Here is a 23,611-nt window from a genome sequence, read left to right on the forward strand (position 1 = left end):
GTCCCTGGGCAACGCACATATCCTGGGACATACAGCATCCCAAGAAACTGGTCTGTATACTCAGAAATTTGCCAAAAAACTGTTCAGATGGCAACTCTGAATTCAGTGCTGACTGGTAAAACAGAAAGGCCATGGACTGTCCTTACTGCAGAACCCTTAAGAGAACTTAAATCCACATTTTAATTTTAGTCTAATTGTGAAAAGTACAAAAGGTAAAACAATTCTAGGAATTCTAAAAGGTTTTTTCTCTTATAAGAAGACATAAAAGTGCTGTTGGGTTAGGATGAGTCTTGAAGGCTGGACACAGACACTGGAAAATATATCTGCAGGCCCAGTCTTTCCCTGATGACATTTGCACGCCAGTTAATACCAGCTGAGAATCAGGTCCTGCTCATGAAGAAAGTCAGGTGCTCAGTTGTTGGCCCAAGATACCACCTGAACAGCTAGTCTGGTAGTCCAGTGAGATGCAGCTCAGAAAGCTCTGCCTTTGAGTATTCCCCACAGCCCACCGGTCTCTGGAAGAGAATCTTCTGCATCAGGAAACCCTTGCTGACAAACATACACCATCTAAAACTCTACTCCCTGAAAAAGATTTTGGACAACTCAAGGCTTAGGGAAAAATGAAAACCATATGACACTTGGGGCTTACCCAGACAAATGGGTAGGACCAATCCTGTGCTTTTCTGCCCCATGAGGGTAGAGGTGAGGCAGCTCTGACTCAGGAGCTGTGAAGCCACATTCCTGCTGTGCCTCTGCTAATCCCATCAGCCACACAAAGCAGCAATAAGCACATGCTTGGTTTTGCCAGCTGAGATGCATGGAGGACAGCTTTGGCTGTGCTGGACCAAGGCAGACACATCTGCAGCAGAGCTGAGTGCAAACAAAGTTTGAAGTTTATTTATTTTTTCATTTTCCTCCTGTTTTCCTATTTCTTTGGAGAATCTGACAATGAATCAAAGTTACAGTTTTGCAGAAACACACAGAAAATTTATTCAATTTGACGGAAGTGTACAAATATTTCCGAAAGACGAAAAGGCATGAAACAGGTCCTGGTTTCTTACTGCCTAACACACAGACAACCCCAGGAACCTGAAAGCAGAAAGCTACCTGGCTCCTACATGGGAAAGCAGTGGAGTTTCAGAACTAAAGCCTACTATTTCCTCCCTTTCTTGTCTTTTGTCCAGTGAGATGGTTTCATCTGGTAAATTTTAATGCATAAGGGCACTTACTGAAATGAGATATAATACAATAATAAACGGATTTACTGCATCTCTGCACAGAAACTGGCACTAGTACCGTAATGATGATAGGCTTTGGGACATGAACAAACACTTACACTTATGCATAAAAAACATCTTCTGCTGAACAGTTCCTGAGCCAGGGGATAAAGAAAATGACCCAACAGTGAAGTGTACATGGCACATTTCAGCTAAGACTATAGCCATCATTCTTAGATTGCTGTCTTCTCATGTTATATCACAACTGTTAGAAGGTTACTGATACACACTCTCAAATCTCAAATAGCAGGGCCTGTCTCTCCTAGTTTGTCCTTTTAAAAAGAGGACTCATGAGAAAATCAACATCAGTTTTCACAATTCATGGTGGCATCTTTGCAATTCCAAAATGTCTCTCCTGCTACCCATTGCTTCTTGTAAAGCAGTTAAAATTAAATCATAAATTAAAGATTATACAACAAAGGCTTTGAAATAACTTAATTGCTGTATTTATCAAGGGAAAAAAAATTTACATTTAATATTAAACACTATCCTTAAAGCCAGCTGGTCATACAGAAAGCAGCTACAGATACTTAGAAAAGCAAACATGGTTATATTTCCAAAGTGCTACTGAGATTAGAAAACAAGCCATCAGAGGTAAACAATCTTCTCTTCTACTCTGCCTCCACCTTCTGTGTCCTGCAGGCTCTCAGGCTGATGGCTCAGCACCAGTGCGTCTACTTGTGGCGACTGGGTGGATCCCTTGTTTGGAATGCTTGTTTCAGGACCCTGGGTCTGTGATGTGTTCAGATCTGTAACACACAAGAGAAGGACATGAGACCATGCATCTTCTGCCATGCCGCTGCCATCACAAAGAGAGATTTCTGACTTTTTCATTAGCACCCTTTTCTAGTTTGTTGCGTCTGTCTAGAAAGGAAAACAGCATTCTAGTACAAGTTATGCTACAGTTTGGTGAGACGTACCTTACACAAGTTTACTGAAATCTGTTCAAGTCTGTCCACTGTCACATGAAGAATGCTCACTGTCATTATTTTTATAATAATAATTTGAAAAAATGAATAGCCATACTTTACTGAACATACGCAATAATGGAAAGGTTTAAATGATGTCAGAGTTGGGCTGAATGGAAACATACAGCACATAATCAGTACCTTTGTTAGTAATAATACAATGGTAGAATTAATACAGTTTTCATCATTACATAAAAATTTATTTGCAAGCCTTCCTTTTACAGATGAAAAAATCAACTGAGCAAACCCAGTTAAAAGTCTACGTGGCTGGCACTTGCATTCTGATGTATAAGCATTCTTTCTTTTCTACCAAGTTATTAGTGCTTATTTGCACAAACTACCTACTCTATTCTTGTCTCAATCCTTTAGGTGTGATGTGGAGAGAATACTTGCACCCCAATACTACAACATTATTTCACTCGGATCTTCATTTGTTATCTTTCCAGTCTTCTCCCACAAATGCAGAGAATCAGGTACTTGTTTTCCAGCATTGAGCAATGGAGACTTTTGTGATGATCTGTGTATGGCTTAAAAAAACCAAAACAACACAACTATGGCTGGGTTTTATCCCTAGCCAGCATTCTGTAGCACTTCCAGCCCTACATCTTAGTTGTTGGTTTTTCTACATCTGTATGTCTTCAAAGTAGTTTTACCATAAAAACAATCTGCATAACAAGGGAACATGTATCCTCATGCATAGTGATGAGAAAAGTCTGCAATATTTTTCACCGTAATCTTGGCCTGACCAATCTCTACTATTACATCAGGAGAGTTAAATTTTCATTCTTCTGTCTCAAAATAGGACTCTGCAAGAAGAAGGGGAGCTTGGAATCCTTCCCATAGCATGGTAACGCCAGAAGCAAGCAAACTCAGAAATGGGGTCCTTTGAGTCTTGATCATTCATGCAAAGAGCTGAAGATGTCATGCCTGCTCTGGTCCGTACTTCTTCTCACATGTATGTGCAATAAAAATCTATTATAACTCCTCTAAAAAGGAGTTATTTGGGGTTTTACACACCATGTCACTCTAACTGGTGGCAATTCAAAATGCCACCTGCCTGCATTTGGCACTCCCCTTACACATGTAGCTTTCACCAGTCTTGTTCACTGATGCAGGAGTTTAAGGCAAAACAAGCTTGCTGGCACCCTGAAAAGCTGAGGCTCCCCAACTGTTCCCTGCCACGATGTGTGTGGAGCAGTATGAGATGATTATGTGATGGGCATGTGGGAACACATCGTATCACTGCCTCTGCATTCAGCATCTTCTCCTCTTTGATATTCACACAGCTGCGGGGAGCAAACAGGTTTTGGGGCTTCAGCTCCCAGGGTAAGCCACATGTACATTATAAAGATTGCTGCCAAGACTGCAGGGTCATTGGCAGGGGCAAAGTATTATAAACAAGCAGTGCTTAGTCATAGAGGGATGACATGGGACCTTACCACAATTAATCCCCAAATGTCTTTCTTTTACTGTTTTATATTGAATTTAACAAATTAAGTTTCAGCCTTGACGAAAATTCAGAGTAAGTCTTGACTGCAGGTGAGTTATTTGCAATATGTAACACAGCAGAACTTAAATCCCTAACTTATTTGAACAGCCTTGATTTTTGTAAAGATGACTTCTTAATTTCTTTATTTTTGATAGTCATATTAGAAAAAGATTACAATTTGCATCAACAGAGGAAAGCAGGAGTATGTCTGCTTTTCTTTATGAAAGCTGGATACATTGAGTTTATTTATTTATTAAAAAGAGCCCTATTAGTGGAAGAGCCTCAGCTTCTAAACACTTACATTTTTGGGTAATTTTACCCACATTAATAGTCCTTTTTAAGTCCTGTGAGTCTATTCACTTTACCAAAGTTATGCGCATAAGAATACCAGGCACTAAACATTTATTTGAAAGATCTGTTTCCAAAGAGTATGAAGTACATAATTGGAGAAGCCTAATTACAAATTTGAAAAAAAACACAGAAAAGAAAGGGAAGCACCTTACAAGCAGTTATTTTCCACCATCAAAACTAAACAGTAATTGCTTCACCAGTTAAAACAGTAGCTGTTTCCAAGCCATTTCTCATTACCTGTTACAACTCTAAGCAGTAGGGCTGAGCAGTGGAGACCATCCAAGTTCTGGGAAAACAAATCAGATTCTGTCACTATCAAAATTAATGATTTATTACTACTTTAGCTGCTTTTTCTTTTTTTTTGGTTAATTCTGCTGCATCTGGAGAATCTGAACAGCAGAAGAGCATTCAGGAGGTGACAACGCAGCTGCTGCTGGGGTGACAACTGGCTTCAGGCTGGAAACGTTGTGCTTAATCCAACTGAGGACGGAAGGAGCTGGTTTTGGATGCACTTCAGGTGGCACTCAACACAGACTCTGCCTAATAAAAGCACAATGTGTCTCCAAGGCAATACACTCACCCTGCCGCTGGGGAGAGCGCCTGCTGTTACTCTGCCCGATGCCATGCTGGAAGCAGCTGAGCCAGGGGACCAGCTGTTATCACAGGCAGCAGTGTGATGCGGCTCGAGAAGAACTGCACATAAAGGGTGTAAGGAGTGACAGAAATGATAATGAAAGTCTCAGATGAAAGAAGAGTAGGGAAAGGGGACTGAACCACCAGCCAGCACCGTTCTTGTAATGTAGAGCACCAACAGCAGCCAAGCCTCCCCTGAGCTCTCTGGTACAGCGTGGGGGAAATAAGCCGTCCTCGTCACCAAGTAGGAGAATGCTGAGAGAAATTTTCCTCTTTAAATGCTCTTCCGAAACAGAGAAGAAACTTCCAAAACCAGACTTAAAAACATCAGCTCCTCTTTACTAGAGAACTCTGGGAGCTGAGAATGTTTAATAAAAATGCAAACCAAACTGATTATCTGTGCAGACATAAAGGCTGCTACTGGAAAAGTGACATCCAGAAAGCTCTCCTGGGCTCCCCAGGCAGCTGGAGCATCCAGGGGAACTCCCCAGACCCTCTCCAGGCCCATTCTCTGCTGCACTGCAACAGATAGTCAGAATTCACTATGGATCAAGAGTCAGGTAAGGACCTTTTTGAGCCTGCTTAAACATCACTGTAATTCACCTGTCTACATCAGCCAAAAAATGAGTTTTGTATTACTCCCTTTCTTTAAATTCAGCATTTATTTATCCTTTCCTCTGCTCCCTTCCAAGGTGCCAAGGGATGCTCCCTCTGGTAAGCTGTGTTTAGCTCAACAGCGCACCCACCAGACCAGCACCCACATCACCAGTGCCTGGAAAAAGCTCTCCCACAGCCCCTACGAGTACCCTTCCCACCTGGGCTGGGCTCTGCCTCCTCTCTGGCTCCCACAGCCTTGCACAGAAAGGACAAGTAAAAGAATAAGACACAGCCCTTCTCTTGCTCATTTACACTCATTTTTTTTTTCCTTCGTATTTATGTAAGTGCAGGAAATATACTCAGATTTCCAAAGCTTTAATGAAACTGATCTGCAGCTGAGACACTTCCACAGGGTCTACTGTGAGACTCACAGCAACCTACTTTCTCCCACTTCTACACCAGCCAAGGGCTGTTGGTATCTCTCTGCATCCTGGACCCTGGAGTTTATGGGCAAACTGAAGCCCTCTTTAACTGTTTCTCACTTATGTAAAATATTTTTCTCCTATGATGCTCCAGGTAACTCTTTCCTAAAGAGCAAGCCAGATCCGCAGCTGCATCATGGGTACCCCTAGACAAAAGTAACAGCAAACCAGAGAAATACATTCTTTCAATGTTGGGCTGGTCAAACACCCCAGAAAGAGAGATGTGCTTGAGGCTGGAGACCAAATATTAGGTAATCTGTGATATTAGGTAATATTAGGTAGACAGCACTTCAACATTTTGGTCACATGTAGTCCACCAGTGCCACATCACAGCACGAAATACCCCAAAAGTACAGCTTTTTGTCCTTTTTATCTCAGCCAAGACCATCCCATTAAATAAACTCCAGGTATTCCCTGTTGTGTACCTCACCAATTTTCTCAAAAGGAGTCAGAGGCTGTTTCTAACAAATTCTGAAAACAATTACAAATTGTCTAATTCACACAGCTACCGCCAAATCCAACATTAAAAACAAATCCAATTTTTTCCCCATTTTCCATGAGTTTAGGTCTGGTATCATGAGGACAACCATGAGGAAACTGCAGACACTCTTTCCATGCTTTTCTTAGACAACCTCAAGTTAACAGTAATGGCAGTTCTCTAAATGGATTCAGGATCCAAACTCTGAGAAATGACAGCTCCTGGCTAAAAACATCCTACTGTTGTATGGGAAAGGGGAAAAAAAGCATTCTGCATCCTAACTACCATACCCTACCTTTTCCATAGCACTGAGACAGGATTAGTGGTGTCTCACAAACTGCTGAGAAGGTGAAGGACAAAGCAATTGTATTTGCAGGAATCTGAAATCAATACATATCAAAACAAACACAGCCCATGTTCCTGAGGGGGGGCAGTCAGGGGATGCAAAAGCCAAGTAAACAACTCATTAGTCACACTGATTCTCACCTCCTGTCTGTTGTCATAGGATGTAAGCACTTTCACATCAAATAAATGCCACAGATTTTCTCCTTCCCCCCTTCACCCCTCCTCTCTCTCTCCCAGGATCAGAGCTCTTCACCTAAGCCTGGAGTGCTCACAGCGATGACTATGGGAAGGACAGGAGGACATTATCAAGGCAAGAAACACTCCAGGCAAAAAAAAACTCTCTTGATCCTCTGATTCAAACTCCTCCTCAAAACTGGGTCAGCTCTGAGGTCAGGATGGGCTGGACACTTTATTACTTCCTAGCTGTTTCCAGAAAAAAAAAAAAAAAAAAAGGAGAAAAATTGAAAAAAGAAAAAAGAAGGAAAAAAAAGAAGAAAAATAAATGGAGGTTTGGAAGGAATACACCACATGGATTTTGCAGACACTGAATTAATTTGCTGTGCCTTTCAGAGATCTGTCTCATTGGCCCTCTTTACAAAATAAAATTTCATTAAATGAAGAGAGATTTCTGCCATTTTTAGCAACAAATATGTCAAACAGTCTCAAAGCCATTATTCCTCTGAAAATAATAAATAAAGTTAGGTTTTGGTTTTACATGTATTTATAATAACTGGTACCCAGTTCATCTGGACTGACAGCTGACACATCAGCTTCAGGCCACCGTTATGTGAAATGGCAGAGCTGCTCTATTTAATCCCCCCACTGGCACTCATGCAAAATGCAAAGCAAAAACAGACACCTAAAAACCAGTGCTAAGTCTACCAGGTCTGGGATATTCAAAGGAATTCAAGGGTAACAGGCTCTCATTTGCCATTACTGTTCAATGTCTAACGACAACCTAACTCCCACGGGCTCCACTGAAAGTCCCCATCGGCAAATCCCACAGTACCTCTTTGTCTCTAACGATGCCCCCAGTGGTTTCCATGCAGACTCATTAGTGACAGTCAGCCAATTCCCCAGGGACCTCCAGGCACCTCAGCCTCTTTCCCTTTCCTCACCATGAAAGGCAACAGTTTTGATTGCTTTTTTTAAAGCCTACTAAGACTTTCCTAATTTGCGATGGATTTTCCATACCACAGGTTTAGTCGTTTATGGTTGGTGGGAGAAAGGGAATAAACATCATGTGCAGCACTGCACACCTGGAACGCTTTGCCATCACCCTGGAACAACTAGGACACTGCTGCTACTGTGCCAGTTCAGAACACTTGCTACAGACAAGTCATCTGTAAGCCTTGAGGATCTGAGAACAATTCCCAGCAATTTCACTAGGAGCTGAGATCTCATATACCATCGTCAAAAAAGGCCCTTCGCACCTCAATAAAGCTCATTTCATAGCAGGAACTGAATTTGGCACCAGGCCTCAAAAAACACTGGGAAAAATATTTTTACTAAAGTTACCAAGGAAAGAGGAGCCTAATCCACTTCCCAGCTGACTGAATAAGGCAGGAAATCAATCTGGGTATTTTAATGCTGTTATTTGCTTTTAGCCAGCCCAACCCTGTGAAAAAGCAGCAGTTGCATTTCTTAGGCAAACAAGCACCTTCATGAATAAGAGGTCTTTACACGAAAAGCAGATGAGGAATTATATCATAATAGAGCCTACATTAATTAGCCTTATCAGCTTTTGGTTCATTTTTTTGTTACAAGACAAAGAACAGAAAGAATTCAAAGTCTATGATGAATAAGGTCTGTAACACAACTCTTCTCCATGTCTGTACTTTGGATTTTTGATCATGGTAAAATTACTGGGAATGCCATTATTCTGCATGTTTCTGCTCTTTGTGTAGTTGTTGTCTTGGGTAAAACAATGCAGTTCAGTTTTCAGGTTTTGCCTCATAATTCTTTTAGAAAAGTTTGGTCTAGAGAATTTGGATCAAATTCCTGACTAAGACAAAATATAATTTATTCCACCAAAACTGCACTTATCATAAAGTTCTAACTCATACATGTCTTAAAGCTCCAGGTTTTGGAGTAACGTGATGATACGACCATCTTTTCTTTTATTAAAGCACAATACACATACTATTTCTAACACTGGTGTTACCAAAGAAAAGATTTTAAAAACAACTCAAGCTCAGACAATGACAGTGACACCTCTTTAACATCAAGTTCATAGCATGCCCCTGGGTCAATTAAAATTTTAACCTACTTACATGGCTATGTTATCAGCTATTTTTGGCATGCTATTTTCTAATGCATACCAATAAGAGAGACTTAAAAATAGGCCTGGCTGAAATCATAACTTGTCTGTGCATTAAATGCCCACAGTCTCACCTCAGCAGGGCATACTGCCTGACAGCTGTCTGTTTCTGCTTAATATTAATTTATTTAGGTATGAATTCCTTATTAAATTGTCTTTGCGCTAAGCTTTGAAGCTTTAGATGGTCAATTACAGACACACACATGGTCCAACAGGTATTCTGCTAACAATGAACACATGTTTTATTGACCTACTTCTTTTCCAGCTCATTAAACACAGCTGCACTCAAATGATCAAGAGGAAAGAACCATAAAACCTCAAGAACACCTCTCCTACAAAGGATCACAAGGAACGTGACCAGCTGCCGCCTCGGGCCACTGCTCCACCCAGGGCGCCCACACAGGGCACGTCTCCAGGGGCATGGGCAACTCGCCTGTCCACTGACAGCAGTGGAATGCACGGGAAACCAGCCTCCCAGTTTGAGTGTCTAATGTGGGTGTGTATGAAGTGGGCTGCAACCATTTCCTCTCGGCCCATAATCTGCAGAAGCCATTTTTGCCAGCAAACTGAAGTCAAAACAAACTACCATCAGTGAGGAACACTCCTGTTTCAACGTTTGCTGGAGAAACAGAAACCCCATAAAGTTACAGACCCAAAGAGCACTTTCAAGGACTCAGCAGATGATGAAACCAGCTCCCCTTTCTGCAGCTGGCCAGCACATCCCCACACCTCCCTCACACTCTGCCCCAATTTGCACCCTGAAAAGAAAACACTACAGTGAGGCTTTCTCTCCTTCCCTCCCCAAGAGAGAAACGGTTACCATATTAATCCTGAAAAAACACTGTCTCTGGCACATGAGTTCATTCCCTTTGAAACAAAAGGGGACATTTACACATCAAAACTGTTCTTTTGAGCTCTTTGTTACCACACACAGATGTTATTCTGTTGATTAACTTTGCCTCATATTTTATGGATGCTTTTAGGTTGTGAGTTGTTTTGTTGGGGTTTTTTTAACTACAATTTCACTTTGAAATAAATGTGAAATCAAAGACCTTGGCAAAAAAATCAGTTCAGTCCCCGGCATTTGGCCAGTCTTTCAGGTGCAACACAAAGGAGTTTGCTCTGGAGTTTGGCAAACATTTTCTTGAGTAGCAGAAGGATACAGCTGGGTTACAAAAGCCAAAAGGGGGAGGTAATATATAAAACACTCAGGTCTCCTCCTAAGCACCTTGGTTTTACAGGGTAATGTCCCAGCAACAGACCAGATCCACTACTTCTTACTCATAAAAGCTCAAAGAGAGTAGCAGAAGAACACCAAGTTAATATACAGAATTGCCACAGAATTAAAAATAAGGCAAAGCACCTGTTTCAAATCAATTACATGCTAATCTTACCCTTTAATAGAACTGTGGATCTTGATTAATAGAGGAAAAAATATGGGCATTACTGCAAGAGTGAGCATCTGAGAGAAGCCTCTTATCTGATAATCACAGAGGTAATTGTTCTGTTCTGAGCTCAAAACTGAAGGAAATATTGGATAATTTTCTACTGCAGTTTGAGTATGAGCACAGCCCTTTTTATCCGTTTTTAGCCAGATTGGCAGGAAGTATATGTGCTGATGTTTTCTTCTTGCAGCCATTGAAAAAAAACCCATCAAAAACTGAAAAGCAGCATATTCCCCAAGTTTTGCATCATAAGCATAGGAATTTTCAGGGTGCAACTGAGTATTTTGAAATGGTAGCCCTTTTTAATTGCTTGCTAAAAGTTCTGTGAACATGTAACTGATGTGAGAACAGTCTGCATAAAAGTGAAAGGAAAAATTGTACAAAGTCAAAAAAAAGCACAATTATCGAATAAGCATCTCTTCAGCCAAGTGCTTTGCAAGAGTGCATGAAGAGTGCTCAGATCCACTTTCCTTACTTCTGCTCCCACTTCTCTCTGCTATGAGCTACACTGGTCTTATCCTTAAGCCCAAATTCATCACCTCATTCTTCTACCTTGCCTTCATTACAGGTTTTAAAACACCCTCCTGTATTAATTTTACTTTCAGTTCAAAACTGTCTGTTTTTAATGTAGAAGCCTTTCTTAGACCTTCATCACCTTCTCGATGGCATTGTGCTGCAATGGCAAGTTGCCCTGCACAGGAGATACCTTCTCTGAAGTTTTGCTTTCAGGAACAATTACCCTGCAATTTTCAAGCTCAATTAATAAAAGAAAAAAAAAAATCTCTTTTCATCTTTGACAAATATACCACTTTCCCTGTCTGTCATGTATTCTTTATCACAGAGTAAATTCAATGATATTTAAAGGCATATATTTTTTATTTTTCTATGACAGACCCTAAACAAATATGGACCAATTACATCTATCGTTGTATGATTTATCTTCCAGCTCTAGATGAGACTTCCACTGGACACTCAAGGAATCTCAGCAGGTGACTGTTGGAAGTCTTCCTATTTGATTAAACTGAAAACAACTTCCATTCCAACCACCTCTACTTGGTGATTCAGCTACATGATTGTAGAAGGTGTGTTTGCATGCTCAGTGTCTTGCAAAATTTGATCGTCCATAAACAGCTTCTCCCAGACATTAAGATGCATTATTTATTCACACTTCTGCATCTATGTCAGGTTCCAACTCTATTACAAAACACATACAAAACATATTTAATGTACTAAAGCAGGGTACACAACCAGGTCTCCACCCACAGATTACATTTTCCAAGGAAACAAAGACCTCCTAAGGTATCTTCCTACCATCAACCAACCCACAAGACTCTTGTTTTGTGACTCTTTTCCTCAGAGATCACCTCTTTTCCTGCGGATTTGCTGTCAAAGTCACAGCTCTGCATAACCCTGAGCTACAAACCAACTGTCTGGCTAAAGACCCTCTGCTCAGGGTCTTCTGCTTCAAAATGTGCTCCTTTCCCTCCTCCTACTTCCCTGAAACAGTCACCCACTGGAATACGCTACCTAAGTAAAGAATAAATCTGCTCATAAGAGAGATGGTCCAAACCACTCCAGTTTCACTGACACCAATAATTCAACCAACTTCAGAAACCACTATGCGAAAGTTGTTGGAACCATAAATGAGAGGAAAATGAGAAAGATTTGGCCCATCATCTTGTTGCTGTTTAAGAAGTCTGCAGACAATGAAACCTAGTGTGGTGTGCAGATTTACAACACCACCAGTGGTACCTCAAAAGACAGGGACTGACAGTGCCTTTAATCCATTCATCGCCTTAAAGATGTGCACTGTTTTAAACTTCCCTCCTAATGAATAGACTCTAAATGAGAAGATACTAGAAAGAATAAAATCAGATAGGCATTACACAGGAAATTCTGTACTTATATTAGTGTACAAAATAAAACCAAAATAGCATTAGTTGCCTTAATTAAAGGGTTATGTAATAGTGCTGCATCTACTGTGGTTACATTCAGAAATGAGAAAAAGTGTTTTGAGATGAGAAAATCAATAACAGAACCACAACAAACCTGAGTGCTGCAGAGGTGAAATGCAAATGTTACTTGAAATATACTAATTGCAGGTGACATACAATGACATATTTTTCACTTTGGTATCACACTGCCATGTGATTTAATCCCTTTTGCCATTTGGTTTAAACAAATGGAAGTGTGATTCCCAAGAGGAAAAAAAAAAACTTCCTCTCTTATTCACTTCCACCAAGTACCCGAGAGGCACTGATGTCTTCCAGCAGAGCATGAAACGCAAGTGTTTTGTGGTATGGAGAAAAGGCAAATTTGCTGTTATATGTTGCAGAGTTAAAAGTAAGATCTTAATTGTTCTAATGAAGGGATGTGATTTTGAACTTGGAAGATGAGGGTGTTGATGTTGCTCAACTTCATGTTCTTATATATTTCCATTTAATTTTATTCTCATTGTAACTTACATTGAACACTGAGTGGGCTCTGTGCTCACCTATGTAGCCATTCCATGCTAAGAGTAGAAGGCGTCCGTTGAACACAGAAGGGGCAATTTGGAATTAATTGCACATTCTCAGTGTGGCATCTGCTCAGTTAAAAAAGACAAAAAATTGAAAATACCTCAAAATATCACATCGGCTAAGGAGGCTCTCTGACTAACAGGGAGCTCCACAGGTCATATTATCCTTTACTTTTAAAAGATTTCCCTCTTTCCCTCTTCTCAAATGAAAGAACAACAGAAATAATTTTTTCACTGTGCAGGACAAACAGTGAAAAAAAGGCAGTATTAAAAATATCATGAAACACATCAGCAACACATTAAAATAGGCTGAAAAGCATCTTCACATCCCATTCTGTAGGTGATAAGGGGTTGGCTTGTCATTGACTACAAAGGATGCTGTTTAAACAGGAGACATGTAAAGTGTGTGCTATATGGGGTACAATTACATTTCCAGCTCAGAAGAGGAACAGTCAGATGTACTCAGAAGAAGTTATTTCATCAACATGCTCTTTCAGTATAGAAATTAATTCACAATGGTCACGTATGCAGAAATGCGACAACTTTTTTTTTTGGGGGGGAGGGTGCAAGGAGGCCCTAATCAATTTAACAGGTAGTCCTCAACACGGGATCCCATTAACCACCTCCAGTGCTGGCAACAGTAGCCACGGCTCATCTGAGTAAGTCCATGAGTTAGAGTTCCGGTGCAAACAGCCTGTATGTGCCAGGCCCGTACAGCATTGTTCTCAACCTCCCTGATGCAAACATAGAGGAGGTACTTCCATACAATGTCATTAGGCCATAACTGATGTTAAGATAGCCTGTCCTGGTTTAGCCCCCGCCAGCCACCAAGCCCCATACAGCTGCTTTCTCACTCCCCCACCAGCAGGACTGGGGAGTCAGAAGGGTAAAAGTCAAAAAACTGACAGGTTAAGATAAAGACAGGTTAATAGTGAAAGCAAAAGCCGCACAAGCAAGCAAAGCAAAACAAGGAATTAATTCACTGCTTCCCATGAGCAGGCAGGTGTTCAGCCCTTTCCAGGAGGGAAGGGCTCCATTACACAAAGCAGTGACTCAGGAGGACAAATGCCACTCCAAACATTCCCTCTTCCTCTTTCTTCCCCTCCCATTACATACTGAGCATGATGTCATATGGTCTGGAATAATACGCTTTGGTCAGTTGCAGTCACCCCTCCCAGCTGCGTCTCCTTCTAATTTCCCATATACCCCCAGTCTCCTTGCCAGTACACTCCTGTGTCAGTCCAAAAAGGAGAAAAGGCCTTGGCTCTGTGTAATCACTGCTCAGAAATAACAGAGGCATCTCTATGTTATCAACACTGTGTTGAGCACAAATCCGAAACACAGCCACTGTGGAGAAAATTAACTTATCCCAGCCAAAACCAGCACACAGACAAAAAATGTGCTGTTCTAAACCTCATCTAAATTACCAATGGAAAACCAAAGCAAATGAATGTGATCTACAGTATTAAGAACAGGTTCAACCAAGCAACCACCATTAGCACAATTTGCCTTCAGAAATAGGAAGGAAATTTCATATAAAGAATAAGGAAAAACAATGGAGTTATAGGATACTACACATTGTTTCTGGAATTTTTGTTTTTTTCTATTGTAAATCAAATATCTTACATGTCTAGAAACCATTCACTTTGATGGAAACCACAATAAATTGATTATTTTTCTAAAATCAAACTATCTAGTTTGCTTATATGTATATATGTACAAATTTCTGTCCTTTAAAAAATATTAAAATTATATTATTCAAATTGAGTCCTATTTTTGCTCCCTAGTTTTGCATTTGGCTGTTTCTGGATGTTACAGATTTTTGTACATTCCCCATAAAGATTTAAACTATGTTTTTCACTATACCACACATAAAGATCCTTCATGCTAAATGTCTGAGGAAAAAACCCTCCCTCAATCCAGTGCAGTTTTCCAGATCTATCACTTTTCAACTCTATTTCTGTAGCTACAGCATCTGAATAAAAGAAGTTAAAGGTAGCATCAGCAAACAATGCTGTTCACTTCAAAGTTCAAAAGAATTAAAATTGCACTGATTCCTGAAATCAAAGAGGTGAATTCACAGGTAAATCCTAAGGCATCACTTCAGCTAGGTAACCTGACATGTCAATTAAATGCAAGAATAATTTATTGAATTCTCCATCTAGTCTGACACAAAACCTATACTTCCCGATTCCTGAAGCCAAAGTACTTGTCTTCTTTCATGTAGATAATTTCATAACCATTAGCGTAAAGCATTAACACATTTTTCTTTCAATCATATTTTCCTCCTGTTGACTGACACACCTTTTCTAGAGAGTGTACTTGTGCCAGTTTCAGCTTTGTGGGAACTTGCCTGAAGGTCTTTGGTATAGTTCCCTCCCATACACATAAAACAATGATATATAATCATGATGTTACCTATGTGAAGAGACATATGTCTTACCTTAGAAAATATAAATGGAAAATTATGCACTGGAGGAATGTAACTGTTTCCATTTGTGGATATTTATGAAGTTTAATTGAATAGTACATAACATATGGTAGAATGCAGTGTGATTAACTCCTTGGAAATATATTCAGGTGGTGCTTCTCTATAAATAATTTAAAGGGTTTTTTTGACAGGGCAAACTTCTTACAGAATGCCTAATAATTGTGGGAAAATTAATCAAATAAAGAAATTCCTTTTGTGTATACAAAAAGCTTTAAATATACATTGGGTCTGGCAGGTATGTATGTGGTATGTAGACATATACAGTAAACCATACTCAGTATTTGTTTCTTAGTTCTATTTTTACTTATTATTTAGAAATGTTTTTTGAAGTATGATTACTAGACTTTACAAATAAAGCTGGTTGAAAAATGCATGAAAACATTATGAAACATTCACCACATGAAAATATTAAAAGTTTCAGCTAACTTTCAAATATTTTCTAGTCTTTCATTGGATCTCAGCTGGTTTTCCTTCACAGTGATCAGAACTGACTATATGCTGCAGAGGTGTAAGGAAGTGGAGGCACAAGGTCAGAGATCTTAAACTCTCCTAAACTCTCTGGGGAAAAAGCACAGCCAAAAATACCCAGCAAAAAGAAAATCAGCTTCCTTGTATGAAATGTTTGTACTGTTCAATTTGATTCACATAGCTTAGGAACAAGCTATCTACTTAATTTTCATGTGCAGAGCCATTTCCTAGGGCTTTGTATGCCATCTGTCTTTTAGGGGGAAGTTTAGAATTCTTCTCATTCCCCACTCCCTGTGGAGTGGCTCCTGATGCATGACAGAAGCAAGTCTGAACCATGCAGTCTCATGCACTGCACGATCAGAGCATAAAATACTTGTCACCTGAATCACAAATGCAACTTAGAATGCGACAGTACATCCCTCTAGGGAGAGGCTTCCAGCCCTGCCTGCTCCAGCAATGCACTCACTGGTAGGCTTGACAGCATCATCTGCACCATGAGGATGCTGCAAGGATTTGCTTCACTCCTTTGCATAAGGCACCTTGTGGCACCATGCAGGCAGTAACTAACTGCAGGTTTTACTGACATGAATTAGCCAGAGACTTATACTAGCCTGCTAGCCTTTTGGACAGGCTTTGTAGCCAGTGCTGGTCCCCAAGCTGCTGGGACTGCCTTGGTGCCCTGTTACCAGGGCAAGATAAGGATGTCTACACAAGATGAACTGACAACAGCTTAACACAAAGCTGGTCCATCGTAGGTGTCTTTATATACAGAAGCTCCCCCAGGTTATCTTAAGATCAGTGCAATTAAACTGGTACAAGCCAGTTTAATTAAACCAGATTCTCTCATGTGGGCTCAACAGAAAGTATTGGTTAGCTTGCATCTGAATGCTTGCCAATGCAAGCTAAGATATTTTTGAGAAGTTTAAACCCACATATGTGTTCCTTTTCAAATTTGCACTAGCTTAGCTAACCTATCACTAAAATGACAACTTCAGTCAAACTAGAACGAGTTTCACCAGGCTAATTATTTAGGCATTTTTAGAAATATTAATCTCTTTTACTAATCAGCTTGGTTTGCTGATTTTGGTGATGTGACTAGTCTGCCCTACCTTTGATTATAAAATGCTATTTCGGCAACCCATGTACCAAGGACTAATAAGGCTGTGGTGGATGCCTGCTTAATACATCACAAAGAATACTAAGGCACAAGTTCCTTAATCAAGGCTCTAAGACAATTAAAATCCATTGAGACTGTGTATGTTTTCAACTCCTAATTCTGCTGCCCACTGGCCTTTGCTATGACCTGACCTACACAAAGCTGGTGTGAAAACAGAAGTTATTTTGCACTGCCAGTTGCAGGAAAAGGGGAGCTCAGGTACTGCTGCAGTGTTGACTTGCCATGTTTCCCCTGAATTTCACAACTGTGCAGGAAAACCCCAGCAGATTACTTAATCTATTACACCAAAAGTGCACCATTGTCCCCTAAGACTTTTAGCTGTTGTGTTTGTTTTTACATGCTGCTCTACCTCTCACACTAATGAAAGAAGTTCGATCAAAACTAACATTGTGCAACACAAGAAATAAATCCCAGACAGTTTAGAGTTTCTCATTAGTGTATTTTTAAGTATTTCAAAGAATTTTCAATGCAATGCAGTGCTCAAATAGGCAGCCTCTTCCTCTCATTTTGGTAGCCACCATCAATAACTGCCATGCAACCTACATATCTTTGGAGGTTCTGGTAAAATACAAGAATAAAGAAAGATAATGCAGAAAGAGCTATTTTTAGTAACATAGCTTATTGACAAAGATTACATTATCCCTTAGAAGTGATATAATTTTTCTGTTCACAACTAAGAGTCTTTCAAGATATTTTTATTTTTCAGTGAAGAAAGAAAAGGGTACTTGAACACTGATTATCATTCCAGGATGGTAAATCAAGAGGTATTCTAACCAGAAATCATGAAGTAATGCACACATGCTCTAAAACAATAAAATGCACTTGAAAAAAGAGTGACTTCAGCTCACAGAAAGAAAAAAAAAGTAGCCTTGGAAAAAGATTTGCAGAGAACAAATTCTGAGTACTGTTACACAGACATAAATAGGAGTTTTGTGGGTTCTTACAAAAGTTTTCTGTACTTCTGTTCTGCTTTCTTTCTCATCTACCCTCAAAAAGCTTGCATAGAGGCATGCAATTGTTTTATCAAAATGTATTGCTTCCACCAATATCAAAATGTCTTTGTTCCTAGAACTATTCATCCTGAGAGATGACAAACCGCTCATACTACTTCTTAATTAAATAAAGTGTTAATTACCATTATTAAAGGAATCCTTGTTGTTTTTGCAGGAAAGAGACACGTGCTGGTAAGGACCAGTGGATTTCCACAGTGCACTGGTTAATGCTGGCTGACAAGAAGTGTCCATTTTGAGGTCCACCTGATTTTCACTAGTCCTTGCTACATCAGAATTTGAGATATTCAGCCCAAACACACCATCTTCATAAACAAGAGAAGAATCTGATCTGTCGAGACTCCTTAAAGACACACATACTACAGCTTCATTGAGGTAGAATTCATTTTCACCATTTAAGCTGTCCAATTGATTATGTCCCATTATCTGCAGAAGGGGGAAAAAAAAATAAAAATAAACAAAACAGAAAACAGCATTTTCACCTTTGCTGAGCAACAGAATCATAGAATCACAGAATATCTCAAGTTGGAAGAGACTCATAAGGATCATAGGGTCCAACTCCCTGCTCCTCACTACCTGAAACTAAAGCGTATGACTGTGACTATCATCCTGAAGAATCTTTATACCAAGATACATAAAAGTAACTGCCACACAGAATGAGAATTCATAGCAAATAGTCACCTAATTTGCCAGACGTTAACCTCAAACATGATAAATTTGATGTATGTTCAGGAATAAACAGCAATAACCTAGCAGATCTTGCCTTAGCTCACCTCAAAACAAGTAATAATTGCAAAATAACAAATAATGAAGGACTGCTACTCTTGTTGTGATGCACTGAGCTCTGACGACTCCTCTCAGAGGATATTTTGACTTACGGATGAACAAGGTACCACTTCACATATGTAAATCTGGGTACTCTGCAATCCAAAAATAACACTGTGCCTCACATAGACAGGTAATCACAGAGAACAGGACAGTAGCAGTCAACCTAGGGATGGTAAACAGCTTTCAGCAAGCAAACCATGGCTCCCAGGGGCCGAAAATGCAAATCCTGCAGACCCTTTGCCTGTAGGTGTTTGTTAAGGCCAAGATCACAAAAAAAGCAGGCGTAGTAGTGTGAGTTACTGCAACATTTGGTCACTCAAAACTACCTAGGTTCAGTATCATAAAAAAACAGTGGGCTGGCAAAACTGGCTGACTGGCAACCACTCAGCTATCTCTGCTGCAGCAAGGAGTATGGTAGTGGAAAACACAGGCCAAAGACAATCTCAAGAAACAGCTACAAAGCCACACAGTCTACTTGTAATAAAAATACAACTAGTCTTACAAATTAAATACTAGATTACAAGAACTACCACTGTCTGACACTCAGCATTTAATAATTTTGCCTCTCTGTGCGATCCTGCATCAGGCAATCAAGCTTCAGCTTCCCCTCCTCAAAAGATTGTAGAAATCGCATCCTTTAAAGCTGATGGGCAAGTTCAGTTTTGCTTTCATATCCACTTCTTAAGCACTGCCAAACAAGTCAAAATGGTACCACATGCTACACTAGTAAAAAGTGTCTGCTGCTTGGCCTGGCAAGCATGTATACGGCTAAGTCATGTTCACAGGATGTTCACAGAGGCTGGATGAAAAGGGGGAGGTCAGAGGCCAATCCTTCAACCCTCAGGCAGACACAGGCTTAGACACCAAATGGTCTCTGCCTGTTATGGGTGCCAGCTGAAAAACTATGGTGGTGATGGCCTGAAGAAAAGCTCTACAGATTTTCTTGTGAAAACGTGAACGTGAGGGGAAAAAAGAAGTTGTTTGGGTCAGTGAGCTTTCAGTATATGCAAAAGCCAGACAAAATGTTTTGAATTTCAGATGCTTTAGAGAACAGTAATGGAAACCAACACTGTACCCATTGAGGAGGGGATTAGAGATGAGGTCCCACCTGGCAGGTGAGCACCAAGACAGCCACCTTCAGAGCCAGACTGTACCCTTCACCTTCAACAAAAACGTCATTGTTTTTAGTGTTAAACCCTCAAGCAGCTTCAGAGCTACTTTAAATTGCACCCCCTAATAATGGCCATCTCCAAGGATTTATGCTGTCAGGGATGGAGCCACATACCAACCTCTTCCCCTGAGGGGCTGCTTTTTTCAGGGGAACAGGACGGCAGGGCCTGACACATGGGGGTCACAAGAGCTTGGTGTTTGCTAGTCCTGGAGGTGCCCCTTTTCTTCACTGGAGACAGTGCTGTGGTCCAGGAACAAGGACAACAATCAAAAACTTCATTAAAACCATATATGCCTAAGCATTATAATATTTTAGCTTTCCTACAAGATACAGAGACACAATGTATCTTGAAAACACAGTAGCAAAACAGAATAAAGCACAGATTCTCACATTTAAAATTTCGTTGCCTCAATTTAAGGAACATCAGCCTTGTTTTTTGTAGGGCATCCAGCTTAAAATTACAGAACAGTTTGGGTTGGAAGGGATCTCTGAAGGTCATCTAGTCCAATCCCTCTGCTCAGGCAGGGCCAGTTGCCCAGGACAGTGTCCAGGCAGCTTTTGAATATCTCCAATGATGAAGAGTCTACAATCCCCCTAGGCAACCTGTGCCAGGGATCAGTCACCCTCAAAGGAAAAAAGTGTTTCCTGATGTTCAAAAGGAACCTTCTGGGTTTCTGTTTGTGCCCATTCCCTCTGGTTCTGTCACTGGGCACCACTGGAAAGAACCTGGTTCCATTTTCTTTAGACCCTCCATTTAGGTATTTATATAGATGAATAAGAACCCTCACTAACAAGAATCATTTATTCTCCAGGCTGAACAGTCTCAGCCTTTCCTCACTGAAGAGATGGCCCAAACATCTTTGTGGCACTTCACTGGACATCCATCACACCTTCTCTCCCACCTTCACCCCCCTCTCCACCCCATAGCTCTTTCTGGTACCGGGGAGCCAGACTGAACATAGTACTTCAGGTGGCCAGAGAAGAGAAGAAGGATCCCCTCACTTGACTTACTAGCAATACTTTGCCTAATGCAGCCCTGAAGACCATCTGCCACCTTTATATCAAGGTCATGTTGCTTGCTCATGTTAAACATGGACCCCCAGGATCCACATGTCCTTTTCACAGAATCAAAGAATCATTAAGGCTGGAAAAGACCTCCAAGATCACTGGGTCCAACCTTTGACCAAACATCACCATATGGTCAACTAAACCACAGTACAAAATGCCATGTTTCCTGAACAATTCCAGGGATGGTGACTCCACCACCTCCTTGGGCAGCCTGTTCCAATGCCTGACCACCCTTTCAGTGAAGAAATTCTTCCTGATCTTGAGGCCATTTCCTCTTGTCCTGTCACTAGCACCACTGGGAGAGATGCCAAACCTTCACCTTGCTACAACTTCCCTTCAGGTAGTTGTAGAGGGTCAAGCCGGTTTCCAGTTGGTGTAGATCTACTGTACCTGGGGTTGCTCCTTCCCAGGGGCAGGACTTTGCACTTTCCCTGGTTAAACTTCCTGAGATTCAAAAAAAATCCTTGGATATGCCTGAATCTCCAGTTTCCCACATGCTCACTTGTTACATTAACAACCAACAAAATCCAAGACGTACTGGGCTATTTATCAAGGCAAGTCTATAAGTCTGCAATCAGGGTTACAATTACAGTGGGGAACCAACATACCTCATTGACCACTCTAGATGAAAACAGGTTGCTTTGCTGACCATGCTTCCAGTGCCACAGGAGTTTCTTCTGCATTTTCACATTGTCTCTTTCTCTCTCCACCATCTTCTGGCCCTCCTGGAGCCTCTCCAGGCTCTGCTGGTACTCCTGAAGCTGCAGTGCCAGTCTCTGTTGGCTCCTTTCCAGCAGCTCCTCCTTGCACCCACACTCTTGCTCCCGCTGCCCCAGACAGGCCTCCTGTGCCTCCCACTCCCGTTGCCGCTGGTCACATTCACGCAGCCATCGCTGCTGCTCTTGCTGAAACTGCTGCTTCAATTTGTGTATGTTGGCCAGTTCCACCCTTTGCTTTTCCAGATTCCGATATTTTTCTTGCTCCAAAAGGACGTTTAGCCGAGAACCATGGCCCCGACCAGTCTTCTCATTCTCTTGCAGGAGTAACCTATGGAGCTCTCTGTGGCTGTCCTGGATAGCCAGTGCTGCCTAGGTCCCACAACCAAATCAGACACAAATGTTTAAATATCAGCATTAATCCATTGCTGTGTTTTTACGTAGAATCATTATATAAAAATGCTCCAACCTCTTGTAATAGCAGTGCTTAATACTTTTTGGGGGGTAATTCCTCAAGCAAGTACAAAATATTCTGTGATCATGCCTTTACAAAGAGCTATTTCTAGCTCAACTGTTTTGAGTACTTTTAACATGGTTCTGGTTTACACTTAGTATTACTATACATGTTTATGTTACAGCTGTGGATATGCACTTCAGTTACAGCTGGGGTCCTGTTCTGTTAGAGGATATTAAAACACATAGAAAAAATGATTTTTCATGGGTAAAGAGAGCATTAAGGCATTGGGAATGCTATACTCACCCAAGTATTCCTAATGTGCCTTATACACATAAAACCGTACTATTTCCAGCACAGCTCACTCCAACCCCAAGGCTCCCCTTTCTAACCTGCAGCACCACAATCTAAATAACATCAGTCCTACACCTGTCAACAGAGCCATGTCACCAGGACCATACCACTACACACACCTGATCAAGGTATCAGTACAAGCATAATCTGCAGTATAGTAGTAATTTGAAATCTGAAGTTTCTATTTTACAGTCGAGGGCTCTATGTTCCATCCTTCACAAGAATGTTGTGACATTGCTTGCATTAAAGATTGTGACACCCTCCAGTAACACAAAAATAAATAGCTGGGATTAAGAAGAAAGAAAAGCAAGAAAGCCCTAGATCTGCTAAAGCACTTATTGCACCGTCTATCTTCAAGAGCTGGCATGGGAATCTATTTCAGCAGATATTCCCAGAGAATTCCCACACCCCCATTGCCCCATGCTGTTCACCCCAGAAAGTTTTTAACTTTATGCAATGTGCAATCCCCACTTTCTTTGGCTCTCCCTCCAGTATTAGGTTAGTTCCAGTGATCTGTAAACAGGGCAAGGACAGGATCCTCTGCTTGTTTCTCTGCACCTTACTGCCAGTTCATGGTCTGAACAATCAAGGCATGAACCCAAGCCTTATTTTATTATCCCCATTTTTCAATTATTCAAAAATTTTGCCTGAATTACAAGCTTTTTATTTTGCTTTTGCATTGCTTCAATCCACTTAAATTCTAAGCCCAAGGTTTCCAGAATTTTTATGAAATATGCTAATGTCAATAGGGTCTAAAAATTAAAGCACACTCAAATTAAAAATGTAAAATAAAATTATAAAACTGCATCTAAATAAGAAAAAGTAAGTTAAAACATTCAAAGTTAGCATAAAAGAGGAAAACACTTCAAACTAAGGACCTACAGAATATACAAAGTATTTAATTGAGATTGAAATATCTAAAATGTGTTGAGTTTCCTATCTAAGTGGCAGAGCCTCTGTTTACTACTAGC

The 23,611-nt window shown here is 40.7% G+C and overlaps 1 protein-coding gene across 10 annotated transcripts in view; it reads right to left on the bottom strand.

The window, feature by feature from the left end:
- Positions 1 to 875: 875 nt before the first annotated feature.
- Positions 876 to 23,611, bottom strand: part of ARHGEF28 (Rho guanine nucleotide exchange factor 28) — a 109,753-nt gene continuing 87,017 nt past the window's right edge. For 7 of the 10 annotated variants that reach the window (XM_032676555.1, XM_032676554.1, XM_032676552.1 and 4 more), the window contains 3 exons: positions 21,725 to 22,204; positions 18,175 to 18,475; positions 876 to 2,026 (listed from right to left, as the gene is read on the bottom strand). In XM_032676555.1, coding sequence (XP_032532446.1) covers positions 1,866 to 2,026; positions 18,175 to 18,475; positions 21,725 to 22,204 — 942 coding nt within the window. In that variant the 3' untranslated portion in view covers positions 876 to 1,865. The remainder of the gene's footprint in view (positions 2,027 to 18,174; positions 18,476 to 21,724; positions 22,205 to 23,611) is intronic. The other 3 variants (XM_032676558.1, XM_032676557.1, XM_032676556.1) reach the window with 1 other exon arrangement.

This window comes from Chiroxiphia lanceolata, chromosome Z (assembly GCF_009829145.1).
Source record: "Chiroxiphia lanceolata isolate bChiLan1 chromosome Z, bChiLan1.pri, whole genome shotgun sequence".
Lineage (NCBI taxonomy): Eukaryota > Metazoa > Chordata > Aves > Passeriformes > Pipridae > Chiroxiphia > Chiroxiphia lanceolata.